At 38.0% G+C, this 25,601-nt stretch overlaps 1 protein-coding gene across 5 annotated transcripts in view; it reads right to left on the bottom strand.

Moving 5' to 3' along the window:
• Nucleotides 1-25,601, bottom strand: part of sgl (UDP-glucose 6-dehydrogenase sgl) — a 69,367-nt gene that overhangs the window by 19,275 nt on the left and 24,491 nt on the right. For all 5 annotated transcript variants that reach the window (XM_053774737.2, XM_053774738.2, XM_053774739.2 and 2 more), the window contains 7 exons: nt 24,209-24,373; nt 22,224-22,421; nt 21,118-21,265; nt 19,761-19,887; nt 14,993-15,164; nt 14,313-14,468; nt 9,658-9,814 (listed from right to left, as the gene is read on the bottom strand). In XM_053774737.2, the coding sequence (XP_053630712.1) occupies nt 9,658-9,814; nt 14,313-14,468; nt 14,993-15,164; nt 19,761-19,887; nt 21,118-21,265; nt 22,224-22,421; nt 24,209-24,373 (1,123 nt within the window). The remainder of the gene's footprint in view (nt 1-9,657; nt 9,815-14,312; nt 14,469-14,992; nt 15,165-19,760; nt 19,888-21,117; nt 21,266-22,223; nt 22,422-24,208; nt 24,374-25,601) is intronic.

Below are 25,601 nucleotides of genomic sequence, written 5' to 3'. Positions count from 1 at the left end.
TAACTCCACACCTTTTCCTAATTTCCACACTCCGAATTTTCTGTATAATATTTACACCACACATTGCCCTTAGACAGGACATCTCCACTGCCTCCAACCACCTCCTCACTGCAGCATTTACAACCCAAGCTTCACACCCATTTAAGAGTGTTGGTACTACCATACTTTCATACATTCCCTTCTTTGCCTTCATAGATAATGTTTTTTGTCTCCACACAAACCTCAATGCACCACTCACCTTTTTTACTTCATCAAATCTATGATTAACCTCATCCTTCATAAATCCATCCCACGACACGTCAACTCCCATATATCTGAAAACATTCACTTCTTCCAAACTCCTCCTCTCCAATTTGATATCCAGTTTTTCTTTATCTAAATCATTTGATACCCTCATCACCTTACTCTTTTCTATGTTCACTTTCAATTTTCTACCTTTTCACACATTCCCAAACTTGTAGACAGCAACCGCCCAGGGAGGTACTACCATCCTGCCAAGTGAGTGTAAAACAGAAACCTGTAATTGTTTTACATGATGGTAGGATTGCTGGTGTCTTTTTTTTCTGTCTCATAAACATGCAAGATTTCAGGTACATATTGCTACTACTTCTTACACTTAGGTCACACTACACATACATGTATACAAGCATATATATACATACCCCTCTGGGTTTTCTTCTATTTTCTTTCTAGTTCTTGTTCTTATTTCCTCTTATCTCCATGGGGAAGTGGTACAGAATTCTTCCTCCATAAGCCATGCGTATTGTAAGAGGCGACTAAAATGCCGGGGGCAAGGGGTTAGTAACCCCTTCTCTTGTATAAATTACTAAATTTAAAAAGAGAAACTTCAGTTTTTTTTTTTTGGGCCACCCTGCCTTGGTGGGATACGGCCGGTTTGTTTAAAGAAAGATATATAAATAAACCATTTAGGACAAGTTAATTAATTTTGCTGCATTAAGAAAATCTCCAATTCACAGTACTTGCACACAATGTATAACAAACAATGTCTCAGTCCATATAAATGCTATTGGATAAAATCTACTGGATAGTTATTATTAGGTATTAAAAAAAAAAATGAATGCTTTGTGTAGAAGCAAAAATAAAAAAACTGTGTAATGTACTTTTAATTATACAAACTAGATTTAATTGTACAGCACTCATAAAAATGGGCAAGTGTTTTATTTTACCAAGAGAGCTTCAGTCCTTAAATTTTTATGGCCAGCTTTAGAAAAGAACTACCATGCAAGTTACAGTACATCATAATTCCTAAATCCTTTAGTTTCTAATGTATGCATGTGTGAGTGTGCATGAATGCATGCATGCATGTCTGTGCATCTGTGTGCATGTGCGTGACAAACTTGTATATAATTATGAGAAGCGCTAAACCCATAGGATTATACAGCACATATGGGGGGAGGGGAAGATATCCAGGCTCAATTCAGGGAACTGGAGCACAGATCAAATTCCCTAGATCAAAAGCCCCCTCACCAGTGTCAAGGAACCTCCCTTGAAGGGACAAATTTATAGCATATCCAGAAAACTTTAGATTTCAAAAGGTAATCTATTTCTGATATTAAAGTGATGCTCGCAAATGCTATTGCCATGATAAATTCCTCTATAATAGAATTATGTCACTGTAGCTAGACCTTCAGTTTTCAGGAGATCACTGTTAATAAATTACATGTACAGTACAGCTTCTAATCACTTAATGACAGAGTTCCATTCCTGAGACCAAGTGGTTAAACGAGTATGTCGCTAAGTGAAGAGAGGCTGCGGTTATAGGTGGTTCATAGATAGCAACTACCCAGGGAGGTACTACCATCCTTCCAAGTGAGTGTAAAATGGGAACCTGTAATTGTTTTACATAAGAACATAAGAAAGATGGAATACTGCAACAGGCCTACTGGCCCATCTGAGGCAGGTCCACTTCTACCGGCTTAAGCCAACGCCCTAACCTAGACAGGTCAAGTCTCATTCACTTGAGGAAGGAGCACGACATCTGACCTAGTAGCACAAGCTAGTCAGGTCCAACTCTCACCCCCTCATGTATTTATCTAACCTAAGTTAGACATCTTAGCTTCCATGACGGTACTCAGGAGCTTGTTCCATTCATTCACAACTCTATTACCAAACCAAAGCTTTCCTATATCCTGCCTGAATCTGAATTTTTCCAACTTAAAGCCATTGCTGAGAGTCCTGTCTAGGATATAAATTTATTTCATGCTATTTACATCCCCTTTATTTATTCCTGTTTTCCATTAATACTCCTCAATCATATCCCCCCTAATTCTATGCCTTTCTATAGAGTGTAGATTCAGGGCCCTCAGTCTATCCTTATAGGGAAGATTTCGGATACATGGGACCAACTTTGTCATCCTCCTTTGTACATTTTCCAGTGCATTTAAATCTATTCTTTAATATGGTGACCAGAACTGTGCAGCATAATCTAAATATAGATATAGAGATGACGAACAACCGGAGAACTTCTATTATTTATACTTCTTGATATAAAGCCAAGGATTCTGTTAGCTTTATTGCAAACACTTATGCACTATTGTCTTGATTTCAGATTACTGCTAACCAGAACTCCTAAATCCTTTTTGCAATCAGTAATATTAAGATCTACATTATTTAGTTATATATGGCATGGTTATTTTCCTGTCCAACATTTATTATAATAAAAAAAAAGCGCTAAATCTACAAGGGTCATACAGTGCTGCTGGGCAGGGAAGGATGCAGGGGTATTGGGTAGCAAGAGGGAGAGCAATGATTATTAGGTCATGGAGTGCTGTAGGGTAGGGGTAGAGGGTAGCAAGAGACTGAGGTAGAAAGGGCTGTGAGTAGTACGAGAGGCATTATCAGAGTTTGTGCAGTAAATCAGTTGCTGTCAAAAAGTCAATCAGAGTGTCTGGGTTAAAGGAGGATCCATCAGCAAGAAGGGAAGGTAAAGTAAGGGCAGTAGAGCAGTGACGACGACGGAGGTAAATTCTACGTGCTCGCTGATAGTGTGCAGTCCAACAGAATGTGGCTAACAGAAACTGGAACCTGACAATTCTCGGAGTGGAACAGGGCGCCTCTCCACGAGATACCTACAAGTAAGACGAGTGTGGCCGATGCGAAGACGGGAGAGAATAGTCTCCCAACCTTGACACTGATGATAAGAAGACTGTCAGAATCCTTTACTCGGTTTAATAGAATGTAGTTTATTATGGAGCAGATCAGACCAACATAGTCGCCAATGGGTGCGAAGGTGAGTAGCAATTACAGTAAAATAGTGAATGGAATACCTCTATATCAAACTGGGAGGTCATGTACTGCTGACTGTGCAGCAGTGTCTGCCTGTTCATTGCCCTATACGTCAACGTGACTGGGGACCCAACAAAAAAACTATCTTTGAGCTTGCTAGAGATATGGCATAACCAAAGTTAGATACAAAGAACAAGGGGCTGAGGTGTATCAAATTTTTGTATAGCCTGTAAAGCACTAAGGGAGTCTCAAACGACCACAAATGGTGACACAGGCATAGATGCAATACGGATAAGTGCTATGAGAATAACACACAATTCAGCCATAAAACTGCTAGCCGGGGATAATAAATACCCTCGCACGACACTGTCCAGAAACAATGCTGTGAATCCAACGCCGTCAGAAGACTTGGAACCATCTGTGTACACTGTGATGGCATGAGAATGAGATCGGAGTGGTTAAGAAAAAGAGCGAGAAGCCACCATAGGCAGCTGGGCTTTCGTGCATGGCAGTGGGAAAGAACAGACACAAACCGTTGGAACTTCCAAAGGGGGTAGGAAAAAGTGAGATACTATATGAACATTGAAAGTGATAACTGAAGAGACAAGAGTGAATGTAGGTGAAGAGAAAAGAGATGGAGTAAACAGGGGAGACGAACATATAGAGATACAGATTTATACATCCTCCAAGTCAACCTATTTCGCTCCATCCTCTCTAAATGACCAAACCACCTTAACAACCCCTCTTCAGCCTTCTGAATAATACTTTTAGTAACTTCACACCTCCTAATTTTCACACTACAAATTCTCTGAATAATATTTACACCTCACATTGCCCTTACACACAACATTTCCACTGCCTCCAGCTGCCTCCTTGCTGCAGCATTCATAACACTTGCTTGCACCCACATAAGAGTGTTGGTACCACTATACTCACGTACATTACCTTCTTTACCTCCATGGATGACTTTTGTACAACCCCTCTTCAGCCTTCTGAATACTTTTTAGTAACTTCACACCTCCTAATTTCCACATTACAAATTCTCTGAATAATATTTACACCTCACATTGCCCTTATACATGACATTTCCACTGCCTCCAGCCTCCTCCTTGCTGCAGGATTCATAACCCTTGCTTGCACCCATGGTACCACTATACTCACGTACATTACCTTCTTTGCCTCCATGGATGACTTTCTTTTGTACAAGCATATATATACATACCAATCTGGGTTTTCTTCTATTTTCTTAATAGTTCTTATTCATCTTTATTTCCTTTTATCTCCACGGGGAAGTAGAAACGAATTCTTCCTCCTTAACCCTTAAACGGTCCAAACAGATCGACGTTCAAATTCGTATTGCTACAAAAGTAGATCTACTTTTTTTTTACATATTTTCAAATATAACAAAAAAAAATGTACATAAAAGTTTTTTTACACGTTTTCAAATGTAAAACAAAAAAGAAGATCGACATTTTTTTTTACATACTTTCAGATGTTGAAAAAATGTATATATACGTTTGGACCATTTAAGGGTTAAGCCATGTGTGTCGTAAGAGGTGACTAAAATGTCAGGAGCAAGGGGCTAGTAACCCGTTCTCCTGTATAAAATACTAAATTTAAAAAGAATTTTTTCTTTAGGGTTACTCTGCCTCGGTGGGTGATGGCCACCGAGTTAAAAAAAAAATAAAAAAGTTATTTGAAGGAAAAATCCTTTAACTATTTTACAAACAAATATAGAGCAAAACAGCTTTTCATATACAGTATATAAAAAAGTGATCCAGGAACAAAAAGAATATATACAATAATAAAATATTTTGCAATACTGTATAATATTCCAAAGTTGCATCAACCTAAAGAGGGTGAAAATGACAATCTTCAACTAAGTGGCAAAGTACTAACATTTATGTAGTGTTAATTCATCCTGTACCAAAATCACTAATAATGATGCCAAAAAGAATGATCTTATACTACAAAACAGAATAATATACTAAATTAGCAAGCACTATACAACCATTTGCTGAACAAAAAAAAAAAAAGCAATAATACTGTATTTGTAATAAAACAAAATCTATGCTATATAAGTGGTGGCAAAACATTTCTTGCACAAACTACATGAATAATGAAACTTGCTTAACCAGTTCTTAGATAAAAAAAAATTTCAACCATTGTACAAGTAGAAAAAGTAATTTAGGTAAAATATTTAACCACATTCTTTTATACAGTACATCCTATTAAAACTATCTAATGCACATCTCAAAACTTTACTGAAATTTATCTTGAGTTTGACTAATCTTCAGTAAATTTTTGTACACAGTACTTCAACCCTTTCAGGGTCCGTCCGAAAATCTATGGCTTTGAAGCCTGGGTCCAATCTGTAGATGTACGCCATGAGCTCAGCTCACTCAGATAACCTGTGAGCGGTAAATTTGGGCCTAGACATGAGAGAACACATCTATGTGGTAAGTGTGCACCACATAAAACAAATCCTGCAGCACACAGTGCATAATGAGAGAAAAACTGCGACCGTAATTTTGAATTAAAATAGCGATTTTGCGGAGTTTTTGCGTATGTTGTTTACAGTTGTATTTGCGATTTTTTGATCTCCTTTGATAGAATGGAATATATATTACAAAAACAGAGATGATTTTGATTGGCTTTAGTACTGAAAATGGCTTGAAAAATGAGTTAAAAGTAGCAGAAATGTTCGATTTTTGCCGATGTTCAAGAGTAAACAAGTTGTTACAAGTCTAATATGCGTCAGCTGGTGGGTCTAATATACATTCACGAATGTGCTGATATTATCTATACAATTATTACAACATTGTATAACAGTAAATCTATTTTTTGGTGTGAATAAAAATTCATTATGTGAATAAAAAATCAAAATGGAATTCATTTGTAAAGCCTGAAAACATAACTAATGAACAGAGGAAATGTTGGTTAAGTGGCAGGAATGCCTGCATTGTTTATTCTGGACTCTATTTTGAAATTGGAATATTTTGAACTTTGAGTTAAATTGGCCAAATTACCAATATCCAATCACTTTATTGGGTAGTTGAAACAGTTGACTGGGCAATTTCTTGTGCTCAGTTGATAAAATAGAGGTAATACTAGTGAAATAGCTAAGAATTTAGTAGACTGGAAGAATGTAATTGGCCTAAAATGGGAGCCAAAGTTGGCAAAATCGCCAATGCATAAATAGCGCTGAAGCATCAAAATTTGCAAGAGCATAATTTCGTCAATTTTCCATCAAATGTCATACTTTTTGGCTTCATTACCTTCAGAAAAAGTTTCATTACCATTTCATAACAAAAAATAACAAAATTTTTTTTTTGAAAATTCTTGGACCCTGGCTATCACTCTGAGATTTGGCCTATGGACCCTGAAAGGGTTAATATATAGTACAGTGGAACCTCAAATTTCGAATGTATCGCTCATAGAACTCTTTGAAAATCGACCGCTTTTCTCGAACCTACTTTGTCCCTATTATCGAACTTGCCCCTATTTTCAAACTGCCGGGTACCAGACCTGTCCACCAGCCCGCTTTGTCCGTGTCTCCTCGCAGGCGCCGTGAGCCAGTCTGGCTTTGTTGATGCTTGAGTGAACACTAACCTGTGCTCTCATTCAAACATTTTACGATTAATTCATTGTGTTTAGTGCTTGTGGGACTGTGAAATAAGCTACCATGGGCCCAAAGAAACTTGCTAGTGGTACCCCTGTGGTAAAGAAAGTGAGAAACACCATAGATGTGAAGAAGGAAATAATACAGAAGTATGAGAATGGTGAGAGACTTGTTAAGCTTGCCAGGATGTATGGGGAAAAACAAGTCGACTATTGCTTCTATCCTGGCAAAGAAAGAACAAATCAAGGAAGCTGATGTTGCAAAACCAAAAAAAGACCACAGACAATCGATTAGGTTGAGAAGTTGTTGCTGGTTTGGATCAAAGATAAAGAGATGGCAGGCGATAGCATTTCAGAGACGATTATTTGTGAAAAGGCAAGGAAGTTGCATGCCTACCTGGAACAGAAAACTCCTGGAACCAGTGCTAATAGTGAATTTAAGGCCAACAGAGTCATCTTTGCAACAATTTCAGTGACAAAACCATGTCCCATTTTAGGGAAATCTTAAAGAGGTGCCAGAAACAGAAGACTGTGGACAGTTATTTTGTGAGACAGGGGTCCAGAGACTCTCAAGCTGGTCCGAGTGGCATTAAAAGACAGAGAAGGGAAGTAACCTCAGAGAGGGCTTTGATACCTAAAGTCCTTATAGAGGGGGATTCCCCTTCTAAACACTAACCCCAACTCCCTCTCTCCTCCTCCCTATCTTCCAGATGCCATCACCAATCTTCAATAAAGGTAAGTAAAAATTTTATTTTACATGTTTTTTTTTTATTTTTTATTATCACACTGGCCAATTCCCACCAAGGCAGGGTGGCCCGAAAAAGAAAAACTTTCACCATCATTCACTCCATCACTGTCTTGCCAGAAGGGTGCTTTACACTAGTTTTTAAACTGCAACATTTACACCCCTCCTTCAGATTGCAGGCACTGTACTTCCCATCTCCAGGACTCAAGTCCGGCCTGCCGGTTTCCCTGAACCCCTTCATAGATGTTACTTTGCTCACACTCCAACAGCACGTCAAGTATTAAAAACCATTTGTCTCCATTCACTCCTATCAAACATGCTCATGCATAAAAAACCATCTCCCCCGGCCGGGATTGAACCCGCGGTCATAGAGTCTCAAAACTCCAGCCCGTCGCGTTAGCCACTAGACCAGCTAGCCACAATAAGATTCATCCAACTAGGTATATTTCTACATCATAGGAAGGTTAGCACAGGCACCTCTGTGACCATAAATGCAAGTTTTTACAGACGAATCTCCAGCTAGCGTGGCCGTGACGAACTCTAGCTCAAGTCCCTTCACTGCCGTCAACATGACCCGGGGGTATGGTTTGTTTGCAATCGTGTCATTACGATTTCTTGAGTCACGCTCACGCATGCATGCTGGAAATCCAAGCCCCTCACACACAAAACCTCCTTTACCCCCTCCCTCCAACCTTTCCTAGGCCAACCCCTACCACGCCTTCCTTCCACTACAGACTGATACACTCTTGAAGTCACTCTGTTTCGCTCCATTCTCTCTACATGTCCGAACCACCTCAACAACCCTTCCTCAGCCCTCTGGACAACAGTTTTGGTAATCCCGCACCTCCTCCTAACTTCCAAACTACGAATTCTCTGCATTATATTCACACCACACATTGCCCTCAGACATGACATCTCCACTGCCTCCAGCCTTCTCCTCGCTGCAACATTCATCACCCATGCTTCACACCCATATAAGAGCGTTGGTAAAACTAGACTCTCATACATTCCCCTCTTTGCCTCCAAGGACAAAGTTCTTTGTCTCCACAGACTCCTAAGTGCACCGCTCACCCTTTTCCCCTCATCAATTCTATGATTCACCTCATCTTTCATAGACCCATCCGCTGACACGTCCACTCCCAAATATCTGAATGCATTCACCTCCTCCATACTCTCTCCCTCCAATCTTTCATCACCTAATATTTTTGTTATCCTCATAACCTTACTCTTTCCTGTATTCACTTTTAATTTTCTTCTTTTGCACACCCTACCAAATTCATCCACCAATCTCTGCAACTTCTCTTCAGAATCTCCCAAGAGCACAGTGTCATCAGCAAAGAGCAACTGTGACAACTTCCACTTTATGTGTGATTCTTTATCTTTTAACTCCACGCCTTTTGCCAAGACCCTCGCATTTACTTCTCTTTATATGTTTATTTAAATTTATTAATAATTGTACACTATATTTGTTGTGTGTATGTAAAACTATAATGTAATACTATCTATAAAACGTATTTTTTTGTGAATATTTTTGGGTTTCTGGAATTGATTAATTGTATTTCCATTATTTTTTATGGGAAATATTGCTTTGCCTTTCAAACTTTTCAAATTTAAAACTAGCTCCTGGAATGGATTAAGTTCGAAATTTGAGGTTCCACTGTACACATAACTGGTATATTCTGCAAGCTATGGAGTGACGTTAGAAATATTTACAATCACACCAGTACCTTGCACAAGCATGCAAGTGCATCTGCATATGTTATTAAACAGATTTAAACATAGAGCACTATAAATAATAGCAACCATAAAATAAAAGTCAAATGAAAATAAAATAAAAATCAAACCAAAAAACTAAAAATCACAGATATATAGGTACAAATTAGTTTGTGAATAAAAGTGGTTACTTCCAATGAATAAGATTTAATGGAAATTTTTTATTAATATCAACATACAAAACTAGCCAATGTAAAAGTCAAAAACAAGCGTGCACAATCAAACAACTTGCAAGCAACAAGCACACTAATGCATCATCTTTATGTCCCCACCAGAGGCTCGCAGGAGAGTATTTCTAGAAAATCTCTTCCCAATAGTTTCTGTGTGGAAACCTATCTTGATGAGAGCTTCATGGTCAAGAATCTTGCGTCCATCAAATATAAATGCAGGCTTTTTCATGACTGACAGCATCTTTCTGTAGTCATAACTCTGGAATATTAATAGCATATTTTAGTTAATCAAAACTTCCAAATTTTCACAAAGACAAATGTAAAAGTTATTAAATATACTTGTTAAAAGTAATGTTTTAATGGTGTGATCAATCTGACTATAGATTCAACTTAAAATATATAATCAATCATTATACTGAAACACTAAATGAATGAATGAACTATCTAAATCACAGTTAAGTGGTCTCTAACTTACTGTAAGCAACATATTACAGGAATTTAAGATTCTCAAAGCAACAGTTCCTTTTATTTTTGCTACATTTTATATATAAAAAATGCACCTATTTATCAAGATATTTTGTACATCAGATTGTGCATGGCTGTTGTGCAATACAGTGGAACCTCGGTTTTCATATGCCCTAGTTTGTGTCTAAAACTATAGTTTTTTTTTTTTAACGAGTCAGCTGTCTCCCACCGAGGCAGGGTGACCCAAAAACAAAAAAATTCCCAAAACGAAAATACTTTCATCATCATTCAACACTTTCACCTCACTCTCACATAATCACTGTTTTTGCAGAGGTGCTCAGAATACAACAGTTTAGAAGCATATACATATAAAGATACACAACATATCCCTCCAAACTGCCAATATCCCAAACCCCTCTTTTAAAGTGCAGGCATTGTACTTCCCATTTCCAGGACTAAAGTTCGGCTATATAAAAATAACCAGTTTCCCTGAATCCCTTCACTAAATATTACCCTGCTCACACTCCAACAGCTCGTCAGGTCCTAAATACAATTTGTCTCCATTCACTCCTATCTAACACGCTCACACACTCTTCCTGGAAGTCGAAGCCCCTCGCCCACAAAACCTCCTTTACCCCCTCCCTTCAACCTTTTCGAGGACAACCCCCTACCTCGCCTTCCTTCCCCTACAGATTTATACGCTCTCCATGTCATTCTACTTTGATCCATTCTCTCTAAATGACCAAACCACCTCAACAATCCCTTTCAGCCCTCTGACTAATACTTTTATTAACTCCACACCTTTTCCTAATTTACACACTCCGAATTTTCTGCATAATATTTACACCACACATTGCCCTTAGACAGAACAGCTCCACTGCCTCCAACCGTCTCCTCGCTGCAGCATTTACAACCCAAGCTTCACACCCATGTAAGAGTGTTGGCACCACTATACTTTCATACATTCCCTTCTTGCCTCCATAGATAATGTTTTTTTTGTCTCCACATATACCTCAATGCACCATTCACCTTTTTTTCCTTCATCAATTCTATGATTAACTTTTTTTTTTTTTTTTAACAAGTCGGCCATCTCCCACCGAGGCAGGGTGACCCAAAAAGAAAGAAAATCCAAAAAAGGAAAATACTTTCATCATCATTCAACACTTTCACCTCACTCACACATAATCACTGTTTTTGCAGAGGTGCTCAGAACACAACAGTTTAGAAGCATATACGTATAAAGATACACAACATATCCCTTCAAACTGCTAATATCTCGAACTCCTCCTTTACAGTGCAGGCATTGTACTTCCCATTTCCAGGACTCTAGTCTGGCTATACAAAAATAACCAGTTTCCCTGCATTCCTTCACTAAATATTACCATGCTCACACTCCAACAGATCGTCAGGTCCCAAATACCATTCGTCTCCATTCACTCCTATTGAACACTCTCATGCACGCCTGCTGGAAGTCCAAGCCCCTCGCCCACAAAACCTCCCTTACCCCTTCCTTCCAACCTTTTCGAGGACGACCCCTACCCTGCCTTCCTTCCCCTACAGATTTATATGCTCTCCATGTCATTCTACTTTGATCCATTTTCTCTAAATGACCAAACCACCTCAGCAACCCCCTTCAGCCCTGTGACTAATTTAGTAACTCCACACCTCCTAATTTCCACACTCCGAATTTTCTGCATAATATTTACATTACACATTGCCCTTAGACAGGACATCTCCACTGCCTCCAACCGCCTCCTCGCTGCTGCATTCACAACCCAAGCTTCACACCCATATAGGAGTGTTGATACTACTATACCTTCATACATTCTCTTCTTTGCTTCCATAGACAATGTTTTTTGTCTCCACATATACCTCAACGCACCACTCACCTTTTTTCCCTCATCAATTCTATGATTAACCTCATCCTTCATAAATCCATCTGCTGACACGTCAACTCCCAAGTATCTGAAAACATTCACTTCTTCCATACTCCTCCTCCACAATTTAATATCCAATTTTTCTTTATCTAAATCATTTGATACCCTCATCACCTTAATCTTTTCTATGTTAACTTTCAACTTTCTACCTTTACACACACTCCCAAACTCATCCACTAACCTTTGCAATTTTTCTTTAGAATCTCCCATAAGCACAGTATCATCAGCAAAAAGCAACTGTGTCAATTCCCATTTTGTATTTAATTCCCCATAATTTAATCCCACCCCTCTCCCAAACACCCTAGCATTTACTTTTACAACCCCATCTATAAATATATTAAACAACCATGGTCACATTACACATCCCTGTCTAAGACCTACTTTTACCGGGAAGTAGTCTCTCTCCCTTCTACACACCCTAACCTGAGCCTCACTATCCTCATAAAAACTCTTTACAGCATTTAGTAACTTACCACCTATTCCATATACTTGCAACATCTGCCACATTGCTCCCTATAAAATGTATTTTTTTTAATATTTCCCATAAGAAATAATGTAAATAATTAATCTATTCCAGACACAAAAATATTAACAAATTTTTATAGAAAATAACTATAGTTTTTACAAAGAATGAGGTTAATCATAGAATTGATGAAGGAAAAAAGGTGAGTGGTGCATTGAGGTATCTATGGAGACAAAAAAAGTTATCCATGGAGGCAAAGTATAGCAGTACCAACACTCTTATACGGTTGTGAAGCTTGGGTTGCAAATGCTGCAGCGAGGAGGCAGCTGGAGGCAGTGGAGATGTCCTGTCTAAGGGCAATGTGTGGTGTAAATATTATGCAGAGAATTCGGAGTGTGGAAATTAGGAGGTGTGGAGTTACTAAATTAGTCACAGGGCTGAAGAGGGGTTGCTGAGGTGGTTTGGTCATTTAGAGAATGGATCAAAGTAGAATGACTTGGAGAGCGTATAAATCTGTAGGGAAAGGAAGACGGGGTAGGGGTCATCCTTGAAAAGGTTGGAGGGAAGGGGTATAGGAGGTTTTGTGGGCGAGGGGCTTGGATTTCCAGCAAGCATGTGCGAGCGTGTTAGATAGGAGTGAATGGAGACGAATAGTTTTTTGGGACCTGACGAGCTGTTGGAGTGTGAGCAGGGTAATATTTTGTGAAGGGAATCAGGGAAACTGGTTAGTCGGATTTGAGTCCTGGAAATGGGAGGTACAATGCCTGCACTTTAAAGGAGGGGTTTGGGATATTGGCAGTTTGGAGGGACTTCTGAACTACTGTATCTGAGTACCTCTGCAAAGACAGGGATTATGTATGAGTGAGGTGTAAGTGTTGAATGATGATGAAATTATTTTCTTTTTGGGGATTTTCTTTCTTTTTGGGTCACCCTGCCTCGGTGGGAGACGACTGACGTAATAAAAAAACAACTATAGTTTTACATACAAACTAGGGCATACAAAAACCGAGGTTCCACTGTACTTGTTAACGTATTCTTTGTTGGGAGGAATTTTAATAAGTGATCGTTGATATTTAGTTTTGTTAAGTTTTGGAAATGCAGTTAAAATATAATTACAGCTACAGATGGAAAGCTGCTGAGGTGTGGATGGTGGGAGGAGTCACATGAACCAATGAGACACCTGAGAGGATGAGACACCTGGAAGTTTGTTCTAAATGTTCCTTGCATTGCCATGCTTGTTTTTCTGAACTCCAACTACTTTTATGGCTTAATGGTTATTGCAAAATTATTTTTATATGCTAACATGGCTTTTAATAACAGTGCTTTAGGATGCAGAATATGCAAGAGAAATAATGAAGTATCAATCAGTGAGCAGTAATGAGTGTGTCCAATGAAGAAACTTAACAGGGATTCTGATAAAGAAAAGTGAACACCAATTTTGGAGGAGGGCTTTAATTAAAGTACACTATAGTACAGTTTTATTAGTCTCACAGCATTCAAAGAGTAATTTACTCAAGAGGTCATTTGTGAATATCATTGCAAAAGACAGTTATATATCTATGACCACTCAAACAACCAGTTTAACATTATTTGTTAAAGCCTTCTCAACAATCAATTACAGTACCATCATTTCCCCCTTCTGTTACATCTCCCAGGCCACCAAATGCTCATAAATGCTATGCTGTGCGAAATGAACTTTATCAAGCCCTGTTACATTACATCAAGTTTTGAGATAAACTTTAAAAAATTCATAGTAGTATATAAACATTTAGGGCACTGTTAAAAAGCCCATGATTATGAAAATCCTAGAAACAAATTTCCTGAACATACCTTGACAAAATGATAGCCAATCAATGACAAGATAACAAGATAAAGTAAAGGTACCAACTCACGATAAATTCATCCCATTCAGTGAGCACAACAATAGCATGGGCATCCTTGACAGCTTCATAAGGATCAGAGTAGATATTTATCAGCTGTTGGACACGTTCTGGGTCACTTGTTACTGCTGCACTTGTCAGATCATGCTCAATTTGTTTACACTCCACCTGAAGATAAAATATAATATTAGGTTAATTCAAGCAGTGTGTGTTACTTGAGCACTTCAAATTTAAGAAAAGATACGAGGTAGGTGCAATAATGGCAGTTGCCTAACAGAAGGCAAAATATTGCTGTGGATGGAATGGAAGTTTAAGACTAATTGGGATAAGTAAACGACATAGATAAATTACTTCTATGTATAAATTAATTACTCATATAACTTCTCTATATTCCAAGTCTATGGTATTCTCCTTGCTACTACTAGTGTGCAATATTAATTATGCAACAGTGCTTCTTGCAGTCTGTTGTAATTTTTTTGATAAATGTCTTATAAACATTCGAATAACCATTTTTCTATTACTAAATATGCCTCACATGGCTTACCTCAGACATAACTACCTAGCAGATATGTACATTCCTCCACAATACAAGCCCTCACAGTAATTATATGTACCATATGCCCAGTCATAAATTTTTAATGGTCATTTTTATAAAACAAACTATTGCTTTGTACAACATAAAGTTAAGTCACCTTAGGGTCATATATGTTGAGTCGAGCACTCTCTTCTAGTAAGTGAGAACATACATAAATGGCAGGACTTTCCCTTGTATCTCCAGTGTTCTTTTTGAAAGCAAAGCCAAACACAGCTAATGTTTTATCTGTTACAGTATTGAAAAGGCACTCAACAATCCGCTTAGCAAATCTGTAAGAAATCAACAGTGATTTCAGTTTCTAAAAATGAAAATGTTTACTAATCATGATAACCATCACATAACAGATATGTACAGTGTACAATGATAATGAATTTCCAAAAAAGGAATAAAAAATAGCTTGAGAATTTGAGTATACATTAATTATGATAACTATACAACTTCTGACAATCTGCATGAAATACAGAACTAAAGAAGTATCTTATTTAATCATCTTTTTGCAATTTATAATACTGTATTTCTCCATGGGGAAGTGAAGAATAATCCTTCCTCCACAAGCCATGTGTGTTGTAGGAGGCAACTAAAATGCCAGGAGCAAGGGGCTAGCAACCCCTCCTGTATAATTTACTAAATGTAAAATGAAGAAAAACATTCTGAAAGTTTCTTCTTTTTTGGATTACCCTGCCTTTGTGGGAGATAGCTGGTGTGGATTTGACCCGAGCCTTATTATCCTCATAAAAACTCTGCTTTCAGTAACCTACCTCTTACTCCATACATTTGCAACATCTGCCATATTGCTCCCTATCTACCCTATCATATGCCTTTTCCAAATCCATTAATGCAACAAAATCCTTTTCACTCTTATCTAAATATTATTCACCTATATGTTTCACCATACATTCTTGGTCTACACACTCCCTACCCTTCCTAAAGCCTCCTTATTCATCTGCAATCCTGCACTCCATCTTACTCTTAATTTTTTCTATAATAACTCTACCATACACTTTACCAGATTTACTCAAGATTATTCCCCTATAATTTTTACACTTTGTTTTGTCCCCTTTACCTTTATACAAAAGAACTATGCATGCTCTCTGCCAATCCCTAGGTACCTTAACCTCTTCCATACATTAAATAAAAGCACCAACCACTCCAAAACTATATCCCCACCTGTTTTTAACATGTTTATCTTTATCCCATCAAGCCCAGCTGCTTTACCCCTTTCATTCTACCCACTGTCTCTCACACCTCCCCTACACTCACAATTGGCTCTTCCCCACTCCTACAAAATATTATACCTCCCTGTCCAATGCATGAAATCACAGCTTCCCTATCTTCAACATTTAACAGTTCCTCAAAATATTACCTCCGTCTTCCCAATAGCTCTGTCTAATAACTCTCCTCTTATTTTTAACTATTATATCCATTAATTTCTTAGGCTTTCTCAACTTATTAATCTCCAAAACTTTTTCTTATTCGCAACAAAATTTGTTGATAGCAACTCGCCCACTCTCACAGTTGCTCTCCTACTGCATTCCTTCACCACTCTCTTAACCTCTCTTTCTCTCCATATACTCCTCCCTCCTTGTATCACTTCTACTCTGTAAAAACCTCTCACATGCCAACTTTTTATCTCTTACTACTCTCTTTACCTCATCATTCCACCAATTGCTCTTGTTCTCTCCCACACCCACTTTCCTGTAACCACAAACCTCTGCTGAACACTAACATTGTATTCTTAAATCTACCCCATACCTCTTCAACCTCATTGCATATGCTCTCACTAGCCCACCTTTCTTGCAACAGTTATTTATATCTTACCCTAACTGCCTCCTGCTTTAGTTTATAAACCTTCATTTCTCTCTTACTTGCTGATTATCTCTTTGTATCCCATCTAGCTTTTACTCTCACTGTTGCTACAACTAAAAAATTATCTGATATATCTGTGGTCCCCTCTATAAACATGCACATCCTGAAGTCTACCCATCAGTCTTTTATCTACCAATACATAGTCCAACAAACTACTATCATTACACCCTATATCATATACTGTATACTTACTTTTCCTGTTTTTCGGTGGGAGACAGCAGACTTGTTGAAAAAAAAAAAATGTATTACCTATTACCAAACCCCTTTCTAAACAAAGTTCAATCAAAGGCTCCCCATTACCATTTACACCTAGCACCCCAAACTTACCTACTATACCCTCTCTGTTTCCCCCAATTTAGCATTTAGGTCCCCTACCACAATTATTCTCTCACTTGGTTCAAAAGTTCCTAAACACTCACTTAACATCTCCCAAAATCTCTCTCTCTTTCTTCTACACTCCTCTCTTCTCTGAATGTATACACACTTATTCCTTCTTCTTCTTTCAACAAACTAGCCATATTCCACCAAGCCAGGATGGCCCAAAAAGAAAAAAGAAAGATTCATCTTTTAAATTTAGTAATCATATACAGGATAAGGGGTTACTAGCCCCTTGCTCCTGGCCTTTCAGTTGCCTCTTACAACATGTATGGCTTACTGAGGAAGAATTCTGTTCTGCTTCCCCATGGAAATGAGCAGAAATAAACAAGAACTATTACAAAAATAGAAGAAAACCCAGAGGGGTGTGTATGTATATGTTTGTACATGCATGTTTAGTGTGACCTAAATGTAAGCAGAAGTAACAAGATGTGCCTGAAACCTTGCATGTATATGAGACAGAAACAAGACGCCAGCAACATGAGGATGTTTAGGACTTCAAGATAGAGCTTCCCTGCTTATAGAACAATTAACATATTTCTACGATTACGCAATATTTCTTATTCTCATCACTTATTATAACCCAATTTTTTTGCATCTAACCCTTATTGTAATCCACGTACTCCTTGCATTTATACACTTATATTCCCTCTTCTCCTTCCATAACTGATCATTCAACATTATTGCTACCCCTTCTGCAGGTCTAAGTCTCTCAAATACTCTGGACTTAATCCCATTTATTACTCCCCCCCACCGAAACTCCCCAATTCCCTTCGGCTTTGTTTCACTTAGAGCAAGGACATCCAACTTCTTTTCATTCATAACACTGGCAATCATCTCTTTTTTTTTTATCTGCACTACATCCATGCACATTCAAATATCCCAGCTTCATAGTTTTTTTCTTATTTTTAGTAATTTATACAGAAGGGGATACTAGCTCATTGCTCCTCTCATTTTAATCGCCTCTTACGACATGCTTGGCTTACAGAGGAAAGTCTTTTCCACTTCCCCATGGAGATGAAAGGAAATAAAAAGAATAAGATCTATTTAGAAAAATATGAAAAAATTCTGATCAGTGTCTATACATGTACTGATACACATATATGTATTGTGCCTAAGTGTAAGCAGAAGTAGCAAGACGCACCTGTTTTCTTGCGCATTCATGAGACAGAAAAAGACACCAGCATTCTTACCATTGTGTAAAACAATTACAGGTTTCTATTTCACATGCATCTGGCAGGACAGTAGTACCTCCCTGAGTGACTGCTGTCTACCAACCTACTACCTATTATTATTTGGGGGGGAAGTGCTACACCTATTAAGATCACATAGCACTGAGGAAATGGGAGGCAATCAGGATTGATCCAAGAAAGGATAGGGTAGGTCTAATTTCTTGCAGCAAGAGCCTCACTACAACTGAGGAACCTCCCTCAAGGGTATATAACAAATTTAGGCAGTTAATAAAAAAAATTATGCAATTCCCTACCTCTTCTACTTACTGTATATATGTCACAGTAACACTTTTCCTTATGTCATTAGCCCAAGAGCACAACCCATGAATAGTGACTGTTCTTGGTTGGCATTACTTTAACAGTTCACATGTTTACAGGCTACACTGTTGCCTATTTCAAACTTCTATTGAAGATAATATTTCTAAAAGCAAAAAAAAAAAAAAAAAAAAAAAAAAAAAAAAAAAAAAAAAAAAAAAAAAAAAAAAAAAAAAAAAAATTTATCTTGAATGTAACTCAATTATAGCATGGAAATCTATGGAAAAATGGGCACCACTACCAACAATTTTTCTAGAATGGATCTTTGTTGCTGCAAAGGGAAATAACTTGAGACTGTGAAAAGTTGTCCCTGAATTCATTCACTCTCTACCTAAGAAAGATATATGTACATTTTGCAGATTAGGGGTTATAATACTGCTCTGATATTACATTAATATGGAGAAAAAAGCCATTCTATGGCTAGTTTTAATTTTGTGCTCCAGTGCCAGGCCTAAATTTCACACTGCTGTAAACAAATAGTTTATTTCTTTGCAAAGGTTACAGTGTTTGTACCTATCAATACGTTATATAATGTATTCAAAGAAAGTCACTAACATGCCGAGGCATTTTGGGCAGTAATAAATTCATAAAAAGTTGAACAAACAGGTCTCTACAAAATACATACAGTACATTGAATCAATAATAATAAATCAGGAAAAATATTTAAAGAAAGTTAAAACTTTTTTCATTTTCTAGATGTGAAGATCAAAATAATGGCTGAAAATATGATAAGATAATTCTTTATGTTTTCTTAATTCAAGAAGTCAATGAAAATCAGTTGTTTTGCATAATGATAAGGCTACATCATAAAAGGGTTAATAAGAAAAAGGCACACTAAAGAAAAACAGTAGTAGGGAACTCTCCCCAAAAACTGATATTTGATGAATAGCATTAGAAAAATTTAATTTTTTTAAGAAATGAAGCATGCCGTAATTTGAGTAAATTTAAAATAAAGTACAGGTAGTCTTTAATTTAGGTAGGAATGGACTTCTGAAAGCAACTGAGACTGTCTCACTGAAGAAAAATGCATTACAAATACAAGATGCACACAATACAGTAATCATGTTTCAGACTCACCTGGTTCTTTGATACTCATTCATATCAGTAACTTGCTGCCAGTACATAGCCACTTCAGGAAGATTTAAGCATTCAGCAATGTACACAAGGTTCAGCAAATCTTTCTGGAAGCAGCTACCACCAAACCCTATATTCACAAACAAAATCTTCAAACTGTGATAGTGAATAAAAAGTATTCTTATGGACAGATTTGAATACAATATAACTAATGCAAAGGTAGTGAAATTAGGCCCCTGAACTTTTAAGAGATGAGTAAAACAAAATTAAAAAAATAAGCATACATGTACTGAGACAAATTTGTGAAATTTTACATATTTCTGCCTACTTCTGACTCTCTCTCTTTCCCAATTCTTTACCTTTACTTTTTCCTTTGTACAGTATACTTAGGAATGAAAATTTTGTTTAAGCAACAGTTATCCCAACATGTGAGAGACAGAAAGGTCTTGAGAAGATTCTACATGAAGTCACCCTCTTACGTAAGGTGTTTCTAGAGAAAATAGAGTTTCATATGTACTTCAACAGATTATATGACCACTTAAACACAGAAGTTGGGACATCATAAAGATACCTCTGTTTCTGTAACCACAAATAGGTCATCAAACACACAGGCATACATTTTTAACTCAAAAGCCTTTTTAATCAAAGTATGGTCACATACAAAAACATGATCACTAGCAATTTAGCTCTATCTGCAACATTTATAAAGCATGTTTGATATCATAGAAGACTGTTGTCTTTCTTTCTTTCAACACACCGGCCGTATCCCACCGAGGCGGGGTGGCCCAAAAGGAAAAACGAAAGTTTCTCCTTTTACATTTAGTAATATATACAGGAGAAGAGGTTACTAGCCCCTTGCTCCCGGCATTTTAGTTGCCTCCTACAACACGCATGGCTTACGGAGGAAGAATTCTGTTCCACTTCCCCATGGAGATAAGAGGAAATAAACAAGAATAAGAACTAGAAAGAAAATAGAAGAAAACCCAGAGGGGTGTGTATATATGTGCTTGTACATGTATGTGTAGTGTGACCTAAGTGTAAGTAGAAGTAACAAGACGTACCTGAAATCTTGCATGTTCATGAGACAGAAAAAAGGACACCAGCAATCCTACCATCATGTAAAACAATTACAGGCTTTCGTTTTACACTCACTTGGCAGGACGGTAGTACCTCCCTGGGCGGCTGCTGTCTACCAACCTACTACCTATAAAGACTGTTGTCACTGTAATAAAATATAACATTCTCATTTGTGCATTTAATGGCAATTTTTGTTTCCCCTTTCTTAAATTTCATCATCATGCATTCATAATTTACAAGCTGAACATAAAAAAAAAAAAAAAATTCAAGACAAAATACTAACCAACAGATGCCTGTAGGAACTTTGAGCCAATCCTAGAGTCTTTGCCTACTGCGACTGCTACTTGCGAAACATCTGCACCAGTGGCCTCACAGAGGGCAGAGATGGCATTGATACTTGAGACACGCTGGGCAAGAAAAGCATTGGATGCCTGTGGGAAAGTCAGAGACATAATGGAGACAAATGGTTTTTGGGACCTGACAAGCTGTTGGAGTGTGAGAAGGGTAATATTTTGTTAAGGGATTCAGGGAAACCAGCTAACCAGATTTGAGTCCTGAAGGTGGGAAATACAATGTCTGTACTTTAAAGGAGGGGTTTGGGATATTGGCTGTTTGGAGTGACATCTAAACTGTCATACCTGGGGTGCATCTGCAAAGACAGTGATTATGTGTGAATGATGGTGAAAAATTTCATTTCAAGATTTCTATTTAATCAAAATTGTATGCTTTTGCTCTTATTCACTCCAATAAACATTTATGAAGGGGTTCAGGGAAACCGGCAGGCCGGACTTGAGTCCTGGAGATGGGAAGTACAGTGCCTGCACTCTGAAGGAGGGTGTTAATGTTGCAGTTTAAACTGTAGTATAAAGCACCCTTCTGGCAAGACAGTGATGGAGTGAATGATGGTGAAAGTTTTTCTTTTTCGGGCCACCCTGCCTTGGTGGGAATCTGCCAGTGTGATAATAAATACAATAAAAAAAAACAATTATTTACAGTGTTATGAGAATGATGTTCAAGTAGAAAAAAGGGTATATGGCACGTACCATAAGAAATGCTCCATTACACCAGTAATGTAGTGCTCTCAAATATATTACTCAATTTTTTTAGCTTTTCACAATCTCTAAATGCTTTAACTTCAAGGTGGGGTTTCTTATTTCTGGTGAAGGGCTTTCAATCCAAGAAATATGAGCTGCTCTCCCCTTTCTTGGATCAAATGTGATTATCTTCTATACCTCAGAGGCTGTGACCCCTTACAGGTTAAGCATACCTTGTGAATATAATAAAAAAAATCCTGTAACTCTCCTGCAACACCAAACTAGATAAACCATTTAAAAAAAAAATCCAAAGTATTGTACTTTCAGCTATACTGAACACTATTTACAAGCATACCAGTTTAGAAAGTTCAGATGACCAGGTACTAGTTGTAATTATTTTCTCTGTTGGGACCCAATGGTTGTAAATCCAAGTGAGTTGGGCAACAGCTTCATCACCCTCAACTGATTCCTCTCCACCAATCAACACACGATCAGGATGGAGAAGGTTTTCAACAGCAGTGCCCTCTGCTAAAAATTCTGGATTAGACAACACCTGAAAAGTAATGTTTTTATTTGCATAATATTAAAATAAGAGATATACAGTATGTAAATTGTTAATGATGGGTGAGGATAATGTACAGTAGGAAGTATAGTGGTATAAACCTTGGTAATAAATACCGACAAGTTGGTTTAGAAAGACACGTAAGCAAACACTAACATATTTATTAGAAAACGTTTCGGTCCTGGGACCTTGATCACTTCTAACACACAGAGGTAGAAAGACATTATATATAGGCGGAGAGTGAGGTGTGACGCACGTGACCTGAGGAATGTCATAAGAACATAAGAATGGAGGAACACTGCAGAAGGCCCACTGGCCCATGCGAGGCAGGTCCCCATCAAAACAGCCTCTGCCTATGATGAGGACGGGTAGACGATGAAATCATGTGACTCCTGTGTTGTTGGGTTGGTGCTGCTTAAGTATCATGTATGCCAATGTTTTTGAAATTTTGTAGTTTCCAGTGTTGCGTTCTATAGTGTCGGTGATGGCGATTAATGAGGCTTCTAGGCACCATCGGCGTCTGAGGTCTGATTCGGTGAGAACAAGTTGTGCCTCATTCCAGTTCATCAAAAGCCCCGTGGAGTCTCTGTGGAGGACACATGCGTACCTTACATCGTCTCTGTTAGAGGCATTTCGATGCTCATTCAGGCGGACTGCAAGATCTCTGCCTGTCTCGCCTACATATTTCTTGGGACAGAATGCAGGCGAGACAAGCAGAGATCTTGCAGTCTGCCTGAATGAGCATCAAAATGCCTCTAACAGAGACGATGTAAGGTACGCATGTGTCCTCCACAGAGACTCCATGGGGCATTTGATGAACTGGAATGAGGCACAACTCGTTCTCACCGAACCAGACCTCAGACGCCGACGGTGCCTAGAAGACTCACTAATCGCCGTCACCGACACTATAGAACGCAACACTGGAAACTACAAAATTTCAAAAACATTGGCATACATGATACTTAAGCAGCACCAACCCAACAACACAGGAGTCACATGATTTCATCGTCTACCCGTCCTCATCATAGGCAGAGGCTGTTTTGATGGGGACCTGCCTCGCATGGGCCAGTGGGCCTTCTGCAGTGTTCCTCCATTCTTATGTTCTTATGACATTCCTCAGGTCACGTGCGTCACACCTCACTCTCCGCCTATATATAATGTCTTTCTACCTCTGTGTGTTAGAAGTGATCAAGGTCCCAGGACCGAAACGTTTTCTAATAAATATGTTATAGTGTTTGCTTACATGTCTTTCTAAACCAGGAAGTATAGTGCCTGCACTTTGAAGGAGGGGTGGGAATACTATTTGCAGTTCTGAATTGTAGTGTTAGTGCTACTCTGGCAAGACAGTGATGGAGTTAATGATGGTGAAAGTGTTCCTTCTTTTTTTGGGGTTATCCTACCTTAGAGGGAGATGGCCAGTTTGTTGAATTTTTTTTTTTTTTTTATTTTGGTATACATCATTACATCTTACAAAGAATTTGCAATGTTGCATTTTACACAAAGACATTAGCTGCATTTTACAAGGAATACTACAGGTATTTATGATCAAGATGTAAATTTAACCCATACTGCAAAAAACTGAGTTCATTACCTTTGTAACTTGCTCAGCTACCAAAACTTTGGGGCCCAATCCCTGGACCCATTATATACCTCTGTAATCTGTTGACTACCACCCACAGGATGGGCATGGGGTGCATAATAAACATACATATTAAACTAAACCTTGTATATAGATTTATTTCCATTGGAATCTCTGAGATTAGATTAGGATTATTTACCTGAAAGGACACTCCAGGTCTTGTGTTGGCTGATAAGATATGGGTAATGGATTCAGCCGCACGCACAGGCACTGTCGATTTCTCCACTACAATCTTGTTTCCTTCCGCTACCTCAGCAATTTTCCGTGCACACATCTCTATGTGCTTCAGGTCTGCTGCTCGACCCTGGAAAACAAACAAGCATATTAAAAATATAATTAATATACTGCACTTAATAAGTAGCAGTAGTAATAGTATAAGCAAAAGTAACAGTAGAATTCCTAGTTAAAAATAGTAGCAGTAATAATAGTTAAAGATGTATATGTAGTAGTAATGGGAATAACAGAAGTAATAATAATAATAATAATAGTACTGGAAATTTATTGTACAAAAAAGTTCCATGACCGGATTCATTTGTAAATAATTTAAAGCCGCAGTCGTAGGGACCCCTTAATTAACATCCTTCCACCCAAACAAATACATATAGTGTACAAATCGTAGGATTAATATGCTAACTGATAGATGTAGGCCTTAAGAACAATTTAGGTAGGCTTAAATTGTTAGTAAACAATATCAGAATTAATAATGTAGCCTTAGACATTAATATTAGGTTGTACTATGTAATAAGATTAGAGACAATGTTAACTAGCAACCCCTTCCTTGAACTGAGGAGAGATGGTGCTTGCTGGAGGCAAGAGTTTCCTTCTGGCAACAGCAGCAGTCGGGATAACACTTCAGGAGCTATCAGCTCGAGTATCCCACGCTGTCTTCAAAATATTCTGTCTGGTAGCCAACAATGGTAATCAGAGGCCTCCCAGTGAACCGTGGACTGGTCTCTGCGCCAGACCCAACTGTGATACTCATTTCAGTATTTTCCCCATGTTATGTAGCCACTATTATTGGGAGAATAGTTAGCTTGCAGTTAGAAGTGGGCAGATGCCCAAATCTGAGGTGATTGGCAGCCAAGACTGTTGTGCAACTGTCCCTTAAATATTAAGCCAGAAGCTAGTATTCCCTTGTGTACATAAATAAGAGTTAAGGAAACCCCAATGAATTCAGGGTCCCTCAAGGTATAGGTATTACTACTTGCAGGAAGTAAAAGGACAAATGCAACTAATGTGACATTTTATTGTGGCAACATTTTGCTCTACAGGAGCTTTGTCAAGTTGTTACTAACAGTACATGGACACAGAGGGTATATATAGGCTCAGAGTGAAGTGCAATACTAGTAGTAGTAGTAGTAGTCGTAATGTAAGTTGTAGTAGTAGCAGTACATGCATAATGAACACATCTATGCATGTAGGAACGATAACTTGAACAATGCCTACATACAACAACGAAATTGCAAAAATCATCTCATAAAATTTTGGGATGCCCAATTAGTGATCAAAAAAACTAATTTCCACTAACACAA

Source organism: Cherax quadricarinatus, chromosome 40, assembly GCF_038502225.1.
Source record: "Cherax quadricarinatus isolate ZL_2023a chromosome 40, ASM3850222v1, whole genome shotgun sequence".
In the NCBI taxonomy this organism is placed as follows: Eukaryota; Metazoa; Arthropoda; class Malacostraca; order Decapoda; family Parastacidae; genus Cherax; species Cherax quadricarinatus.
This window is presented reverse-complemented; position numbering and strand designations above follow the sequence as displayed.